General features: G+C 38.0%; 1 protein-coding gene across 5 annotated transcripts in view; it reads right to left on the bottom strand.

Moving 5' to 3' along the window:
• ulk4 (unc-51 like kinase 4) overlaps positions 1 to 20693 on the bottom strand; it is a 278515-nt gene that overhangs the window by 54863 nt on the left and 202959 nt on the right. For all 5 annotated transcript variants that reach the window (XM_068214079.2, XM_073925751.1, XM_068214078.2 and 2 more), the window contains one exon: positions 16716 to 16808. In XM_068214079.2, the coding sequence (XP_068070180.2) occupies positions 16716 to 16808 (93 nt within the window). The remainder of the gene's footprint in view (positions 1 to 16715; positions 16809 to 20693) is intronic.

Raw genomic sequence — 20693 nt, 5'->3', positions numbered from 1 at the left:
TGATCAAGTCCACTCAGTCAGTCCATTCAATAATCTTTAGCCAATCCCAGACCATCCTAAACCGCACCACACAGCAAATTGCCTTATTGCCAGTGCTAAAACATCAGAGAAGGAGAGCTGCCATGTGGAAACAAGAAGAGTTCAGTGGTGATCCTCAGAGATGGAGAAGAGTGCAGTCGCAGGCTTAACACGTCCATCAGGGGAGCCGAATGGAGTTCTCAAGCCAGACCACAACAATCCCCGCTCAGCCTCACACAGAGATAAAGACAAAAAGCCACACATAAGGGCCGTAGGGATTTTCTCTGCCCGCTCATTTCGGCCCTCAAAGCCCCAATGTGGCCGGCTCAGGGATTCCAGACTCTTTTTCTCCGCTGATCTGTTGCTGCCCTCTGCCATAAAGGCGTAATCCCAAGAGACCGCGGGGCAAGGGCCAGCCGCGCCTAATCCCGCCCCTCTTTGTGATGTCGCCGGCCACTCCAGAATGGAGTGCGAGGTTTTAGGAGGCCGCACAATACCCCTAAAGAGCGCCGACCCAAAGAGAGGCTGCGCGGAGGGAGTTTGGTGTGCGTCCACGGGCTCCGCTATTGTTCGCATGCCAACGTGGAGTCAGAGCCGAACAAGAGTTAACACCTGCTTAGACGGCCTCCCAAATCCACCCTGTTTACTTAGCAGGCCTTGTAGATGCATCGGGGAAATCAGGCTGAGGAGTCTAATGGGACTGTGGGCTGAAAAGCACACAGGAATCAGGGAGATTAGGGAGTGTTAATGCCACTGTGGGCTGTGAAAGGATGATTGGAGAAGAGAAAGAAAGAATGAGAAGAGGAGGAGAACCCAAGCCTATGGGGACGTGTAACGCACAGGCCTCTCATGACCTCCGCATGTAGCCGGCCACACACACTAAAAAAAAAAAAAAGAAGTGTGTTTGAGCCAATCAATATTTCTCACTGCCTTTGGAGCAAACACAACTGCAAATTGGGGTTTTTTAAACCATGTGCTGCGTCAAATTGTAAACTCGGCCGCTTGTGTAAACAGACTGCAGGGAAGATCGCGAGCGCTTGTTTGTGGGCAAACTCTGCATATTTACCACCATAATGAAAAGCGTGTGGAGTAAACACATGAAGCTTTTAGACTGAGTGGGCACTTTGAGGGGACGCATTTCCCTTTTGGATGAACTACTTAAAATGCAGTATGGCCCTAGCGCACATAAACAATCTGCTCACATGATCCTAGGGCACCATTCGTCCTTGACAACACACGCACTGTCCCATCCTGATGAATTGCTTCTACATATATGCATAGATAAACACAAATGCACGCACACACACTTGTTTCTTTATGGGGACTTCCTATAGGTACAATTATTTGTATCCTGCAGAGATGGTGTATTTTATCCCCCTACCCTAAATCCAAGCCTCACAGGAAACATTTAGGCCCAATCCCAATTCTACCCCTTAAAGTAAAAGTTTTACAACAAGCACACACTCACCGGCCACTTTATTAGGTACACCTTACTAGTAGCGGAATGGACCTCCTTTTGCCTTCAGAAATGCCTTAATCCTTCGTGGAACAGACTCAACAAGGTGCTGGAAATATTCCTCAGAGAATTTGGTCCATATTGACATGATAGCATCATGCAGTTGCTGCAGATTTGTTGGCTGCACATCCATCATGCTAATCTCCCATTCCACCACATCCCAAAGGTGCTCTATTGGATTGAGTTCTGCTGACTGTGAAGGCCATTTGAGTTCAGTGAACTCATTGTCATGTTTAAGAAACCAGTCTGAGAGAATTCATGCTTTATGACATGTCGCGTTAATCTGCTGGAAGTGGCTCTCAGAAGATGGATACACTGTGGTCATAAAGGGATGGACATGGTCGGCAACAATATTCAGGTAGGCTATGGCATTGACAAGATGCTCTATTGGTATTAATGGGCCCAAAGTGTGCCAAGAAAATATCCCCCACACCATTACACCACCACCACCAGCCTGAACTGTTGATACAAGGCAGGATGCATTCATGCTTTCATGTTGTTGATGCCAAATTCTGATCCTACCATCAGAATGTTGCAGCAGAAATCGAGACTCATCAGACCAGGCAACGTTTCTCCAATCTTCTATTGTCTAATTTTGCTGGGTCTGTGTGAATTGTAGCTTCAGTTTCCTGTTCTTAGCTGACAAGAGTTGCACCCGGAGTGGTCTTCTGCTGTTTTAACCCATCCGCCTCAAGGTTGGACATGTTGTGCGTTCAGAGATGCAGACCTTGGTTGTAACAAGTGGTTATTTGAGTTACTGTTGCCTTTCTATCAGCTGGAACCAGTCTGGCCATTCTCCTCTGACCTCTGTCATCAACAAAGCACTCATAGAACTGCAGATAACTGGATATTTTCTCTTTTTTGGATCATTCTCTGTAAACCCTAGAGACAATTGTGCGTAAAAATCCCAATAGATCAGCAGTTTCTGAAATACTCATACCAGCTCGCTTGCACTAATAACCATGCCACATTCAAAGTCACTTAAATCCCCTTCCTTCTCCATTCTGATGCTCAGTTTAAACTGCAGCAGATCGTCTTGACCATGTCTACATGCCTAAATGCGTTGAGTTGCTGCCATGTGATTGGCTGATTTGCATTAAATTTGTTAAATTTGCTTTAACAAGCAGTTGGACAGGTGTACCTAATAAAGTGGCCAGCCAGTGTATGTTTTAATACATTCATAACGGCTTTCGTGTTTTACTGTAATGCTTATAAATAAAGAAATTTAAAAAAATTCAAATAGCTAAATTTTGCTATCTAGTTTCACAACATGCTTCACTCTGTCACTCACGCTCAAATACCCTTTCAGAAAGGTCTAGTGGCTGGGAATTACCATTTACAGTGTCTGCTATAACGTTAACGTTGTTTTGTTATCTTGTGTTTACATACATGAATATGGCTAAAAAATAGCATTGGGATTGGGTCTTAGCATTTTCAAACAACCTTATTCTGCGTGATTTATGAGCCTTTTTTTCCTCACAATGTCCCCAACAAGGTCAACATAGGCTGGTATTGCTACATTTGTAGGGGCAATTGGTTCTCACAATGTAAAGAATACAAGTTCACACACACACACACACACACACACACACACACACACACACACACACACACACACACACACACACACACACACACACACACACACACACACACACACACACACACACACACACACACACACACACACACACACACACACACACATATAAAGTTTTTCTATGTTAGTGTGGGCATTACATAGACTTTCATTGTTTTTATGTCAAGTTAATGATGGTTTATGGGCTAACCCAGTGTGCCCAAACTCAGTCCTGGAGGGCTGGTGTCCAGCAAAGTTTAGTTCCAACCCCAATAAAACACACCTAAACCAGCTAATCAAGCTCTAACTAGCCTTTCTAGAAACATCTGTGCAGCTATGTTGAGGCTAAAGTTGAAGTTGGAGCTAAAATCTGCAGAACACCGGCCCCACTGAGTTTGGACATCCCTGGCCTAACCCATAACCCCTTAGACTCAATCTAGATCTTCTCAATAAAAATATACATTCTGGTCAATTAATAAGCACTTTTAATTAGTGAGGATCAGTAAAATGTAATTTTCATTCATTCATTTACTTATTTTCCTTCGGCTTAGTCCCTTTATTCATCAGAGGTCACCACACTGGAATGAACCGTCAACTTATCTAGCATATGTTTTAAACAGTGGATGCCCTTCCAGCTGCAACCCAGCACTGGGAAACATCCATACACACTTATTCACACACTTACACTACGGCCAATTTAGTTTATTCAATTTACCAATAGAGCATGTCTTTGGACTGTGAGGGAAACTGGAGCACCAGAAGGGGACCCACGCTAACACGCACAAGTTGGGCTCTAATATTTGGAAAACAAACTGCTGCTAGAAATATACTGAGACTTTATTAGATGAGAGGAAAAAGCAAAATACTGCACTTTATATGCACTTTTTAGATTCAAATACTTCTACCAATACATCAGCGTATTCGACTATTAAAATGGCCCACTTGCACACGTTTGTGGGCTGCCCTGCTTAAGTCATGACTTATTCACAAATGTTTCACAGTTGTCATTCATTGATTCGTTGTCATGTTGCATGACCAGATGGCTTTTGAGTTTTAGAATGCAGACATGCTATTCTGCACAAGAACTCTTCAATAATTCTGTATAATCTCCTGCCTTATACCTTTTTTTCATATGTACAGAGCGAAAAATATGGAATTGGCTAGAAACTACTTCAAAATAATGCAATGCGTGTTTACGAATAATATAGCCAGTTTTGTTGATACCATTATTAAATTAGCATCATCATAAAAATGTGCATAAACTAAATGCAGAGGCCAGTGCATGTGTAGAATGTTGTGAATAACAGGCGTTCTGTTGAATGACGAAATTCTGTGGAAATCTTTGTGCAGACCTCTGCAGGCGGGTAGATGACATTCAATTTCAAATAGTGACAGGAGTGTCCAGCAACCTGACATGATACACTTCATTTAATACTATTAGAACAAAATAAAAAACACCTCAAAATTTAATTAGTCAAATTCAATGCTGCATTTTTTAAATGAAAAGAAGTAAAACATATAATGCATAGCATGTAATACAGCACCTTCTTGCATAGTTCAAGCTAAAAAAATGAAAATTTGCAGCTAAAATACCAACCCTCAGACCACCCAAGGTGTACAATAGGTGACTTTTGTGATAGATGAATGTTAGGGAAGATTTGGTAACATTTTAGTATAGGGACCAATTTTAACTGTTAACTTGTGGCTTATTACCAGTCTATTATCAAGATACTGACATTTTATTAGTACATTACATATTTTGCATAACCATATTTGGAGTTTTTTTGAGTGAAAAGTCATATAATAATATAAATAAAGTGTGTATATATATATATCAACAATAATAATTTTTTTCTGCCAAAATTGAACACTTTATTTATATTATTATATGACTTTTCACTCAAGTAATAATTATAATTATTACTTATAATTTTTATAATTATTACTTATAATTATTACATATAATTTATATTATTATATGACTTTTTTCCCCAATTTTTGTTTAACGAAGAGATTTGTTTAACACTTTTCTACACACAATAGTTTTAATAACTCATTTCTAATAACTGATTTTTTTTTTTTATCTTTGCCATGATTTGTACATAATATTTGACTAGATATTTTTCTATACAGCTTAAAGTGACATTTAAATGCTTAACTAGGTTAATTAGGTTAACTAGGCAGGTTAGGGTAATTAGGCAAGTTATTGACTATCAAAAAAGTATATAGCTTAAAGGGGCTAATAATATGGACCTTAAAATGGAGTTTAAGAAATTAAAACTGTTTTTTTTTCTAGCCAAAATAAAACAAATAAGACTTTCACCAGACGAAAAAATATTATCAGAAATACTGTGAAAAATTCCTTGCTCTGTTAAACATCATTTGGGAAACATTTAAAAAAGGAAAAAAATGTAAGGGGGGGCTAATAATTGTGATTATTATGTGATTATGATGTGAAATTGTGAACTTCATGTGTGTGTGTGTGTGTGTGTGTGTGTGTGTGTGTGTGTGTGTGTGTATATCCCTTGTGCACTATTCAAAATTACTACCTTTTTGTTATGTTAGGGAAGAAAACATCCACTAAAGTAAACTGCTGTAAGAATGCATCTTTGAATAAATCTGTCAACCTCAGTCCTGATCAAAACTACTAAATTGTTTAAAAAATTACAGGATTTTAACACTTCAATTGCCAAGTTCATAAATGATGTCACTGATTTGGTAAAAAAAAACACGAAATGAAGTATTTTCAATATAAAAGTAATTGTGGACTAGATTTTTAATTTACTGTTGGTTGCTGTTTTTTCCCAATTGACTTCCATTATAACCACATTTGATGGTGCATAAATACACAGTCTTTGTTTTTGTTTACTCCATGTAGTTCTGAGAGCTGAGACGTATATTTTGATTTTCTCAAACACATCAAGGTAAGTGCGTAAAGATCACTCTCACACACTCACAGACAGACACACATACACACACATTAATTTGCTGTTATAATCCATATAAAATCCAGAAACTAAGCTTTGATTTGCTCAGGCCTATATAAATAGTTAATGGTGCTAACTGATGATCAACAGTAAAAATTACAAATCTTATCTCTTCCCAACAGAAAAAAGCAGCAACAATTAAAAATGCCATGACACCATGATGTCATGGTTTTGTAATGTGGTTATAATAAGTCAATTGGGCAAAAACAGCCACCAACAGTAAATTAGGAAGAAAAAAATGAAAATGAATCAAAAACAATGCATCAAGGCCAATGTTGTTTCACATGTCCAAGACATAAAAAAATCCACAATAACTTTTTATATTGAAAATAGATCATTTATGAATCTGGCAATTAAAGAGTTAAAATCCTGTCATTTTCAAAAACATTTAGTCATTTTGATCAGTACTGAGGTTGATTAACAAATTTATGCAAAAAATAATAATAATAATAAATAATAATAATAATCTGATGCACTTTAACAGCAGTTTAATTCACTGGATGTTTTCATCCCGATCATAACAAAAGGATAGTACATTTGAACAGAGTGTATCGTTGAGTGTGACTTTTTTTTGCTATTTTTACTAAGAATTTTGTAATGTGGAATGATTTTAAGAGTATCATGACAAAAAACGTAATATATGAAATCAAAAAATAATAAATGTTTAACTTTAATTTAATGCAAATCCAATTAGATCCACTTATTTGGTAAATAAAGCAAGTCTCATATAATATCTCTACTAAAAGAAAAAAGACTTTACAAACTGTATTATAAATAATATGAACATTTTAATATTATTATATCCCAATAATATTAGTGAAATTAATTTAAAAACTGAATAAATATAAACTTAAACACATTTACACAAGTAAACACATGGACTTGATGGGCTAAAAATCTGCGAGCCTACCCATAACACATGAGTAATGAATTGGATGGGCTTAGTAAATAGTCAAAGTTTGAATTATTAGTTACATATATTTAATTACATTTTAATTTAAGATTTTAAATATGCATATATATGGTTTTATCTTCTAAAGGTATAGTTCACCCCTAAACCTTTTTGCTGATCATTTACTCAACCTTCACCCATCAAAAACTTTCTTTCCTTCTTCCGCTAAATATAAAAGAAAATATTGACAATTGACGTCCATAATACTTTTTATCCTAGTATGTCAATAACTACTGGTTTCCAGCATTCTTTAAAACGTCTCCTTCTGTGTTTAACAGAAGAAAACAAATCTTCATAAACATTTGGAAGCACTTGAAGGTGAGTACATTTTTATTTTTGGATGATCTATCCCTTTAAATATATGATCCACGAAGCAGCGGGACACAGATGATTCAGTTTGCCTGCAAGAGAGTCGTAATGTTGTTCATTAAAAAACACAGCTGGCATTTATTAGCCAAAATCGTTGTATGATGAGATGAATAAAATCCTGCTGGTATCGTCTGTTTGTTTATCATACATCTGCACTGTACTCATTAAAAATGTAGTGCCAATCAAATATGCTACAACTTTGATTGAGAGGGAATGACAAGATTTCTTATAAGCAATATAGTGAGCAGCCAATAGGGAGGGGAATTTTGAAAATGACTCTGAAATGAAGTGTGTAGAAAAATCCTGCATTTCTGATCATGAGCATATACTGGATGATTTGCATGGTGGGACCAGCATGGGATTTGTTTGGTCCCCCAGTATGGAGGGTGGGAGTGCTTAGCTACACTAGATTATTTTAGCAGCATGACTGTCAGCTAGACCAGCACTTTAACAGCTAAAATCCGTATGTTTTTAGATTGATTACACCATCTTAAAATGTGATAACACCAAGATCACACTACAAGCACAATTAATCATGTAATAAATAAGTTTGTATTGCAGGGATAATCTTTGCTGTTTTTTTTTTTTTTCTGTTATTGTTTGTTCTTTATTCTTCAGAAATGTATCACCGAATGTGACACAATGTGCTTTTTTAAAGGGACTTTAAGTGTTTTCTCAGATCTGATTTGTGAAAACTGCTCCATTTAGTTCCATTTAGCTACATGCATTTGTGTCAGCTAGTGCTGTACAATATATCGCAAAATTATTATTATTGTGACAATAGTATATTCAATATACGTATCGCAGACATGTGATCAATGACATTTATTTTATGCACTGGTTATTTAAATTTGACCAATCAGATAGGGCCTTACTATATTTCTCCCCACCCCTCTAGTTGCTGTTCTGCTATTGGCTGGAACTGCCCAAAAGTGAACCCAGAGCTGAAAATAAACACTTATAAAGGCAGCAGCCAATCAGAGTCAGAATATCTGTGGAGGTTTTCATTCTTCGTAGTGTTTTAAAGACAAAATGTTTGCACCTTGACAGTTTTTTTTTATTTAGTCTGAATTAGAAATAATAAGATACAGAAAAATACATTTGTACCTATTTATTTTTAATATCATTACATAAAGTAATGACTTAAAAAAGTAATAAAAATTGCCACTAAAATTGCATTTTTTTTTCCCTAGAAAAATGTTATATCATATCATAAATATCAATACCCAACAACATCGCATATATTTTAAGTATTTTGCAGCATAAACAGTTGAAATCAGAATTACTAGCCCCCTTTGAATTTTTTTCTTTTTTAAATATTTCCTAAAAGATGTTTAACAGAGCAAAGAAGTTTTCACAGTATGTCTGATAATATTTTTTCTTCTGGAGAAAGTCTTATTTGTTTTATTTCAGCAAGAATAAAAGCAGTATTTAACTTTTTAAAACATATTTTAGGGACAAAATTGTTAGCCCCTTTAAGCAATTTTTTTTTCGATAGTCTACAGAAAAAAACCATTGTTACTCAATGACTTGCCTATTTACCCTAACCTGCCTAGTTAACCTAATTAACCTAGTTAAGCCGATCCGATCTCCAAATACCTAGTTATAAAGTATGCATACATAAGGATACTAAAGCATCAGATACACAGCACTTTATTTAATATATAGTAAAGCCACATAAAACAACACAAAAATACAATGTGTATGCCGAGTTCAGCGGCTAATCAGCCAGAATCAGCTGAGGTAAAGTGACGGCAACCAGCGAGACCTAGCTGTCACTCAAGTGGCCACTCCCTTAATTATGCAGACTTGATAAAACCTAATATAAAGGAAACGGATGAGTTATAAAAAAATGATTGCTGCCTGGATAAAATAGATTAAAGGTGCTTTAAACAAAACCTTAACTGTTTGACAAAACCTTAACGGAAAGATAAACGGAGGGTGGGGCATAGAGTTGCTCCTCCCCTTTAAACATTTTTTTTTAAATAAACACATTTTGGCTTGTTTGCAATCAACCAAACACTTGGAATATACTACGCCACATGTTGCATGGAGGGGCAGCATGGTGGCTTAGTGGTTAGCACTGTCACCTCACAGCAAGAAGGTCGCTGGTTCAAGTGCCGACTGGGCTAGTTGGCATTTCTGTGTGGAGTTTGCATGTTCTCCCCGGGTTGGCGTGGATTTCCTCAGGGTGCTCTGGTTTCCCCCACAGTCCAAAGACATGCACTATAAGTGGACTGAACAAACTAAATTGGCTCTAGTGTATGAGTGTGTGCTAATGCTAGAGTGTACTGGTGTTTCCCAGTACAGGGTTGCAGCTGCTTAAAACATGCCAGAATAGTTGGTGGTTCATTCTGCTGTGGCGACCTCTGCTAAATAAGAGTCTTAGCCAAAGGAAATAATTAAAGGAATGTTGCAAGGAACGAAAAAGAAACTATATTACAGCAGGTGTAAGAATGAGTCTGTCGGTTGTTCCTGGCACAGTGGGCAAAATTAGCTTGGATTCTGCATTGAGGGTCATGTGGGCACAGCTTGCCACTCAAACACACACACACACACACACACTGGATGCACGTCTGAGGGTTAGAGAGTTGACTGGAGTGTGTTGGTGGGGATCTGGTCTCTGGTCTTTCTGCCATCTGTGAGAATGTTATGCCACAGTGCATCACTATGCCAACTGCTTTCATTTCTCTCTCTCTCTCTCTCTCTCTCTCTCTCTCTCTCTCTCTCTCTCTCTCTCTATCTCTCTCTCTGTCCTCATAAATGGGATTCTCAAAGTAGCCTCATCTCGGTGTATCCGCTGAAAGCCTCTATCAGACCTGAGAGCCATATACAGTGTGCAATATATGAAACTGCAACAATGGAATATAAAACCCAACAAAGCCTGCACACAATCTAATAGCGCGGTGCATTTCTGTTTATTGCGTCTCGCACAAACATCCAGACCCTCTTTTCAAAAGCAGCACAGACTCTAATACGCTCTCAAATGCGAAAGATACAAAACCTCTGCATTCACTGTTGAAATTCCATCTATCCTCCTGTCAATTTGTGGCTTCCATGAAACGGATGAGAGGTAAATCTCTCCTTTCAATTATGAATGTCTCACTTGTCTGGATTGATTATTTTGGAAATGGATTCTCCATTATTCATTACAGGGATTGGTTAATGGCATGTGATGGAAAGCATAAGGTTGAAGTCAAAATTATTTTCCCTCCTGTGATTTTTTTACTTTTCTTTTTCAAATATTACCCAAATGATGTTTAACAGAGCAAGGGATTTTTCACAGTATTTCCGATAATATTTTTTCTTCTGGCAAAAACCTTATTTGTTTTATTTGAGCCACTTTTAAATTTTTAAAAGTTATTTTAAAGTCAATATTATTAGCACCTCAAGCAATATTAAATGTCACTTTAAACTGAACAATAGTATCTTGAAAAATATCTAGTCAAATGTTATTTACTGTCATCATGGCAAAGAAAAAAGAAATCAGTTATTAGAAATGAGTTATTCAAACTATTATGTTTAGAAATGTGTTAAAAAAATCTTCTCCATGGCTGCATTTACACTGCATTTGACCCAATTCCTATTATTGAACGAATGTCTAATTGCACAAGTATTTCAGGATGTTAACAAGAGAGCGTGAGCACAACATTTGCCACGTAAACAATATGAACTAATCTAAAACTACTTCATACTAAATGCGCAAAAATCACACTATAGACATGACATTAAAATCCCAACTGATTTAAAAACGCCTTTATTAAAGATGCTGTATGTAAGTTTTTAAAACACCATATTATGTTTGCAGATAATTAAGAAAAATGGCAAGTAAAGATTTTTGTTTATCTGAAAATCAGATATTCTGCTTTAAAAATGTGCTTTACGTACGGGAACGTCTGTCCTTATTTTGGTCATTTAATCAGCCCAATGCCAGTTTAGCCAATTATATTTCAGCACCCTGGGTTGGAAAACAGCGTACTTCATTCATTCAGTCAGAAAGACTCTCAAAGTGTGCGTCTGTGACTGAAATGCAACCTCCTGTGGACAGTAGCAGACTCCAAAATGAGACGGAGATTCAGAGTTCCACATGAAGTGGTTATTAACTAGTAAATACTATAAATATAAAGAACGTAAACATTAGGTGAGCAGGTTACATTGTAACCCAATGTCCTAACAACATGCTACGTGACAAGATATGCAGTGATAAGCAATTGGCCTGTTTGCACCAGACGAAACACGACAGAAATTGAAATACAGTCATTCAGAAGCACAGAATAGTGAACTTACTGCCATCCAGCGAAATGGTAAGGTTTATAATCTAGTTATTACATATTAAACCTTTTTAACAATATTAAATGTGGATGCTGAATCACTGATATGTGTTAGTTTGCACAGTCACAGTACTAAAGTTCGATTTTAAACAGTTTATTTTATTTTCAAGATCTGAGGTGAACTATCTGCTGCTGCTTTCAGTAGTATGACAATACATATCATGTAAAATGGCATTTAAATTCACATTATTGGCATTTAACACTGAATAAAGGACATGAGCTGTACCTGAGGTGATCATTGTCAGTTTTCTGTTGTTCAGCTGCAAGAAATAGAAGCCGTTTCTAAAATATAAATTTCAAGTACTGCTTGAAACAAAAACTCCTTTTAATATGGAAATATTCCTTTTATCGCGTGCCGTTGCTTTTATTTAGAACACAATTGAAATTAGCTGTAAATCAGCCTTTAGTCTCGATAGTCAGGCTCGCTCCTGTTGGTCCTCAATCAGGAAATCTAGGCTTGCGAGTATTTTGATCCAGGAATGCATTACCTAGTTCAACCACTGGGTGTCAAACTTACACATGGTTTCCGCTACTTTCATTCTTCCATGGCGGGGCGCCATGCCAAAATTCATCCCGCTACACCTACATTACAGCTTCTCATTCAAAACGTTGTATTTTTTTAATAGCAGTTAAGTTGCATTAAAACGTATTAAAGGGTAACTCAATTAAAACAACGCAAACTTCTCTGTAACCGTAGTAGTGCTGTGCGTCATTTGTTTAACCCTTTTAGGTTATGTGCTGACTGACTGTCTGGCTGACTGACAGGTGCATGATGCGTAAGGCCAGCAAACACTGCATTAACATTTCTTTGTAGGTTTATTAGGGAGACATTCATGAACACTCCTAGCAAATCTAATAAATGTTGGAGACATACTTGTTACATAAACACACTAAATCGCACTTCAGCAGCATTTATTTGAGAGCGCACGAGATGTGCGTGCTCTTGAAGCGGCTTATATTTGAGGGGGCGTGCAAAAAGTTTGTGCACGTGCAAAGGAAATTGGCGTGCAAGCAAAGAGATCCGCATGCTGTTGGCTATTACATTAAAGCTATCTCGACTTCTAATACTGCACTCACGACATTTGTCATTAAAATGACACCACAGCTGGAAAAAATCCTAGAGGAAACAGTTACATACATCACCTTTACAAATATAAACAAATGATAACTTTTCTGTCATAAACTATAGCAAACCAACTTGTCAAAAAGAAAATAAAAAAATAAAACCCTGTGAACACAGTAAATACAGTAATAGAGAAAAGTGTGCTCTTTTATTATCAGCTGTCAGTGAGCGCCCGCTTTTTTTTTTGTCCCTGCTTATCGCGCCTTTTGCCTTGAGCCGTATAAATGCAGACAATTGGATCCGAATCACTTTTAAAAGATGATGTAAGTGGTTCATCAAGAAAAGAGAGTCACAAAACCGGAATAGACCATCAAGATCTGCAGTGTAAATGCAGCCTGTGTCAGAGAGAAATTGGGAAAAAACATTCAGGAGGGCCAATAATTCTGACTTCAACTGTAAATTGTGCAAAAACCTGCCATATGCATTTATTTTAACCTAATAATGGATTTCACATCATGATTTCAACTCGACTTGCAATTATAGGGATACAAAGTTAGCATTAGCTCTAATGTTAAAGATCTAGGTGTTATATTAGAAGCAACTTAACTTTTGAAAATCATATCTCCCATGCACAAAAAACACTTTATTTACCTGACAAATACTGCTAAATCATGTAGTATGCTATCCATCTCAGATGCAGAAAAGCTCATGCTTTTATGACTTCTAGGCTGGATTACTGTAATGCTCTGTTTGCTGGTTGCCCAGCATCCTCTGTTAATAAACTTCTGTTCTGCTAATAAACTTGTTCATAAACTTCTGCGGCTGCTAGACTTCTTCCCAGGTCTAGAAAATATGATCATATCACACCAATTTTATGACTTTTGAATCACGAAATGATGCAATGGAATCAATTTGATGCAAACTGCTATTGAAAATATGTTTCTATTTGAAGAAAGGCCATCGCTGATTCAATTTGTGTCATCAGGCATGAGTCGATTTCTATGTGTATGTCTACTAGAAACCACTGTGTAAACCGCAAATCATCAGAACTCTAAAAATAAAGCTCCAATTAGAGCTGAAAAGGGTTTTCAGTCTGACACTTTGTCCACCTTTGGGACCTTTAAGGAGAACCATGAACCAATCAGCTGTGAGCCTGAAGCTCAGCAACACTGGCGGAATAATGTGTCCAACCGTATTTTCAGAAAAGCCAGACTTTTGACTATAATGATCTAAGACAATAGGTGCATCCCAAATCGCGTACTTATGCACTATTCTACGTCATTTTGTAGTATAAATAGTGTAAGTAGTGTGTTCACACAGAAAACTCGATATAAATAATAAGTGCACTTTAAATACCCGGATGATGCACTTATTCAACCAATATAAAGTGTGTAATGATGGACACTTCACGCACTCAAAGACCACAGCTTTGCTCACGTAGCGAAGGGACCCTGCTGAGACATGGATGTGTTATTATGCCATGACTGTTGCTCAGTGAAGATATTGGTGGTCTTTGAAAGGTGAACTGTTTTTCGTTTATTTTAATATCCTGATTACATGACATAATAACACATTCAGATCTCAGCAGGGTCCGTCATGTTTTTAGGTCCCCTAGAAACATTTCCGTTGTGTCACATGGATATTTTCAAGTGTGACCAATTTGCTGCGCGTTTCTTCAATTGCTTGTGTTGTGACCAATTTACAATACATGCAACACATGAGCTCTTTCATTTGGGATGCAGCTATAATGATTATTTTTATGTTTGTTAGTTTTCTTTCTCTGTGTTTTTATTTTTATCACCCTCCTATCCGCTTACTCAACCCTTAGGTTCTTAATGGTTCATCATCTGTCCATCATCATTATGACGGTGTCAGATCCAATAATCCCCGGATGAGCTGCATATATATAAGTATAAGTATTGAAATAAGTATTGAAAATTTCATGGGAATAATATATTTACAGGAGTTAAACCAGATTTTGTTTACAAACCAAAACAATACAAATATATATCTATAAAAAAAAAAAATCTGATAAATGAGGATTATGAGTGAATGTGTAATAACAATGGAAAGACACAAGGAGAAAGTCCTACTGAAATGTGTTTTATACTTTATATAAAGGGCTTTTTTTGTTTATGGCAGCTGAAAGACGCCTCTCATATGGAGAATGAAGTCACATGCATTGCTCAGGTGTGAGTTTTTCACAGACTTCAACAGAATGTACAGATCTTGATGGTTCTGTGGGTCTCGTCTATCAAATCTGAGCTTTATTTTGCATTCTCTATTGGATTCAGGTGAGGTGATTGGCTGGGTCATTCCACTGCTTGATTTTCTTTCTCTGAAAGCATTTGAGAGTTTCCTTGGCTGTGTTTTAGATCATTGTCTTACTGAAATGTCCACCCTGGTTTCATCATCATCATCCTGCTAATGTAGACTAAAGCACCTAATATTAATTTACAGTGGCAAAGGGCAGTGGATACTACTGAAAGTTTTCAGCTGCTGTCTGGGCCTTCGCAGCCTTTCTACACCTTCCTTACTTCATGTGTTTTATACAACTGAGTCATTATGTTTTATTACACATAACTTTATTTCTAAACTAATTAGATGTGTTTTCTTTGCATATATGGATTTCTTTGGTTGTTACCAAAATCTGGTGAAAATTACAAGTCAACAGCATCTTTAGAAATATGTTTTCTGAAAAAAAAGGTGACGTATTAAATACTTATTTTCTCAATAGTGTATATTTGTATTTAAAATAAATGGATTAAAGCATCTGCTAAATAAATAAATGTATAATTTTACACATCGTGTATTCACAGTAACTCGAAAGTTTAAGCTGTGTAATTTTTTTTTGCGCATGCGGGTTCGGTTTAGGATCATGGTCAGTTCACACTGGAATTCTGATATTAGCCACATTCAATATAACAATGCAGAAAGCTTTACTTAAAAAAGCACACACACACTTATTTGAGCATTAAGTCTTGCAGTGTGAAGGTAGCCATAGTGACAAAGCTGGCAACCATACATGCCTTTCTGTCTATACTGGTGTTGTTCTTGAATGCTTTTTTGGAACCAAGCATAGGTGTAAATGGTCTCTGCCAGCAAGGTGGGCTATTTGCAATTAGAGCAAACATACACTATATAAAAACCCTTAGGTTAACCCTGTATTTCTGAATACTCAAATTAAATTGACCCACAGCCTAATATAAGGTATAATACACACACAATTCCTCACACTGGATTTGTGTTGGGTCTGGGATTAAGGGTGCTTTCACACTAGCACTTTTGGTCCGCACCCGGGTTCGTTTAACGTCATAGTACAGTACGTTTAGCTAGTGTGAACGTGTCTTCTGAACTCGAGTGCGTACCCGTGAGTCCGCCTGAAAGAGGTGGTGTGGGGTACGGTCCATGCGAGCTCTGGTACGGTTCACTTCTGATGTGAATGCAATCGTACCAAATCACGGAAGTGAACCGCCAACTGTACAGCAAACTATCGTTTTTATAACATTCGTTCGTGTTTGTGTGGGTCACGGTTCTTACCTTGGTGACACACGCGGGACTGAGCCAGGGCAAACACAGTGATTTCTGCTTGTCTCCTCCAAAAACAGCTTCTGCAGACACTGTGTGATGTTCTGAATGTTTATAATATGTTTGCGGCAGATGGACGCGAGTCGCTTTCTGTATGTCCAAAACCACAAGGAGGTGGCAAGGGGAGATAATCGAACTTGGGTACGGTCCAGGCAAATGAACCAAGTGAGAAAGCACCCAAAGTTAACTTAATCGTTTTTACAAATTTAAGTTGATTGAACATAAACCATGTAGCCCGCCTAAAAATTTCAATAATTGTGTTGTTTCAGCTCATTTTAAATAAGTAGTTTGAACAAACACACACACACTGACCAGTTGAATGAGGAGGTTGTTCAGATCTGTCAGCGGCTTGTTGATGAGCAGGAGTTCTTCTGCAGCCTCAGCGTCTTCATTACTGTCTGATCTCTACCAAAAAAAAAAAGGAGAGAGCATTATTAGATTGAGGAGAGACAAGAAAAACAAGAGGGAGAAAGCAGGAGGGGGAAGCGAACGGAAGAAAACGAGGACAGTCAGTCATTGGGGGGATGCTTAGAGACGAGAACTGGAGAGCCAGAGCAGCAGAGGATTAAGAGTCGGAGAGATTCCTGCTCATGTAATCATCACAGGAAGTACAGTGGCTTGAAGCTGCTGCTATTTTTAACTCCTCAGAGGTGTTCGGGGGACTCTGCGCACTGGCCGTATGGAAGAGTGTGTACTGCTCTGCTCACTGTCTACCATCAGCCACAACATCTTACTCTTTACTACCAGCTGCCAGAGAGAGAGAGATGGGTAAAAATAGACAACAAGCGGAATAGCATAAGAAATGCAAACTTTGTTACCCATCAGCCATCAGCCAGAGCGTCCGTGCAGCGAGGCTGGTTCAAAAGTTCATCTCTGGCTGTCTTATTCGGGCTAATTTTCCAGTGACTATGAGTGTCTGGGATGCTCATGCAGATTGACAGGCCGGAGCAATGAGATTACAGCAAGCCTCCGCTTAATAGGACTGCAGCTTTTTCCCGCAATTAAACCCCCTTCGCTCGTTTCAAATATTAATGATGGAGCTCGGGCTGACACCGTGAGAGAAAGTGCCAACGCGAGAGGGAAGGACAGTCAGTGCAATGCGAGAAAAAAAAAGTGTTCCCTCATCATTATCACCCAAATGAATTTGGGTTGCGCGGACACTTTTTTTTTTTTAAATAGACTTTTCTCTCCTTCTGTCGTTCTGAGAACTGAATTCCATTACACATTACACGCTCCTTCTTCCCGATGTCCGTGCATAAATATGTATGGAAGGATGCTGAGCGAAAGACAAAGGTGGATAATGAGGGTTGAAGAGAAACTGACAGGGGATCGACTTCCTGTGTGGCACATATTGAGATTAAAAACGCAGTTTACCACAGAACAAAAATTGATTTGGGATCTATCTATCTATCTATCTATCTATCTATCTATCTATCTATCTATCTATCTATCTATCTATCTATCTATCTATCTATCATCTATCTATCTATCTATCTATCTATCTATCTATCTATCTATCTATCTATCTATCTATCTATCTATCATCTATCTATCTATCTATCTATCTATCTATCTATCTATCTATCTATCTATCTATCCATCCATCCATCCATCCATCCATCCATCCATCCATCCATATATCTATCTATCTATCTATCTATCTATCTATCTATCTATCTATCTATCTATCTATCTATCTATCTATCTATCTATCTATCTATCTATCATCTATCTATCTATCTATCTATCTATCTATCTATCTATCTATCTATCTATCTATCTATCTATCTATCTATCCATCCATCCATCCATCCATCCATCCATCCATCCATATATCTATCTATCTATCTATCTATCTATCTATCTATCTATCTATCTATCTATCTATCTATCTATCTATCTATCTATCTATCTATCTATCTATCTATCATCTATCTATCTATCTATCTATCTATCTATCTATCTATCTATCTATCTATCTATCTATCATCTATCTATCTATCCATCCATCCATCCATCCATCCATCCATCCATCCATCCATCCATCCATCCATCCATCCATCCATCCATCCATCCATCCATCCATCCATCCATCCATCTATCTATCTATCTATCTATCTATCTATCTATCTATCTATCTATCTATCTATCTATCTATCTATCTATCTATCATCTATCTATCTATCATCTATCTATCTAATCTATCTAATAAAAGACACACACATTAGTAGAACTTCATAAAATGCTATATTAATTAACAGCATACTAGTCGATTGCTGGATGACTAGTAGACCATCGTGGCCCATTCATAATTTAAGTAAAATTAAAAGTTAGCAGCAAAAGAGATGGAAACTTACAGAGTGAAAATGGTCTTGGCTTCCTCTGGTTGAGATTTTAGCAGTAGTGGTTACGGGAATGATCAATTTTTTTACCATACCACATACACCTTATTAGTATCGTGTTGGACCCCCTTTTGCCTTCAGATCATTCGTGGCATAGATTCAACAAAGTACTGTAAATATTTCTCAGAGATTTTGGTCCATATTGACATGATAGCATCACACAGTTGCTGCAGATTTGTCGGCTGCTCATCCATGATGCAAATCTCCCGTTTCACCACATCCCAAAGGTTCTCTATTGGGTTGAGTTATGGTGACTGTGGAGGCCATTTTAGTACAGTGAACTCATTGTCATTGTCTCATTGTACAAGAAACCCGTCGGAGATGATTCACGCTTTATGACATGGCTTATCACGCTGGAAGTAGCCATCAGAAGATGGGTACACTGTGAAGGGATGGACATGGTCAGCAACAATACTCAGGTAGGCTGTGTAGGCTGCTCAATTGGTACTAATGAACCCAAAATGTGCAAAGAATATATCCCCCACATCATTATACACCACCAACAACCTGAACCGTTAATACAAGGGAGGATGGATCCATGCTTTCATGTTGTTTACACAAAATTTTGACCCCGACCATCTGAATGTTGCAGCAGAAATCGAGACTCATCAGACCAAGCAACGTTTATTCAATCTTCTATTGTCCAATTTTGTTGAACCTGTGTGAATTGTAGCCTCAGTTTCCTGTTCTTAGCTGACAGGAGTGGCACCCGGTGTGGTCTCAAGGTTGAACGTGTTGTGCCTTTAGAGATGCTCTTCTGCAGACCTCGGTTGTAACGAGTGGTTACTTGAGTTACTGTTGTCTTTCTATCAGCTGGAACCATTCTCAGTCTGGCCATTCTCCTCTGACGTCTGGCATCAACAAGGCATTTGCGCCCACAGAACTGCCGCTCACAGGATATTTTCTCTTTTTCAGATCATTCTCTGTAAACCCTAGAGATTAATTGTGCGTGAAAATCTCAGTAGACAGTTAGACAGGTATACCTAATAAAGTGGCCGGTGAGAGTATTTTACTTTAGGAAGCATGTAAATTATTTTAGAGCAGTGAACACGTCAGGCTAAATAATTCAAATAAATCATTAACTCTAGCAGTCTTCATTAGTTAACACAGATTTCTTTACAACACATTAAAAAACCCATAGGAACGCTAAAATTTGAGCAGTTTTAAAACCTTGACTTTTTCAAACCGCGGTGAACCTTGAAACTGGTTATCATCCCATGCCTAACTATTAGATGTCAAAGCACCTGAAATTGAACGCTTGCATGTGCGCACCGGGGAACTCGTCCGTGGTGAGTAATTATGGGTAAAAGGTGTGGTGGATGGGCTCGGAGTGAGCGGCTGGATGGATCCTGCTGGTATCTGCATAGCAGTTGTCATTGCATAACAATCTAATCATCAGTGAGGAGAGGATCCAGACATGAACCCCCTAAAAGCATGCCTACGGCGACAGTAGCAGGCAAGCGCTCCCTCAGGACGGGGGGTTGAGGGAGGGGTGCAGAGAACCAAGGAGAAAGAGTGAGAGAGAAAACAGCTCAAGAAATGAGGCCGGCAGAGGGAGAAATGTTTACAAACAAGAGGACGGGACAATGAGGGTGAGAGAGGGGACATCAAATAAGGATACATGTCTACTGGATGAAGAAAAAGAATGGAGGATTAAGTGATATGAGAAATGAGAAAAACATGGAGGATGTCAGTTTTTAAAAGTTCTATTTTTTTGAGGCGCGTCACAGCAAGAAGGTCAATGATTCGAGTCCCGGGGCTAGTTGTCATTTCAGTGTGCAGTTTGCATGTTCTCCCCATGTGGGTGTGGGTTTCCTCCGGGTGCTCCGGTTTCCCTCACAGTCCAAAGACATGTGGAATAGGTGAATTGGATTGACTAAATTGGCTG

The sequence above is a fragment of the Danio rerio genome, chromosome 16 (genome assembly GCF_049306965.1).
Source record: "Danio rerio strain Tuebingen ecotype United States chromosome 16, GRCz12tu, whole genome shotgun sequence".
Taxonomy (NCBI): Eukaryota; Metazoa; Chordata; class Actinopteri; order Cypriniformes; family Danionidae; genus Danio; species Danio rerio.
Note: the sequence above shows the minus strand (reverse complement) of the source record. Positions and strands in the feature narration are given on the sequence as shown.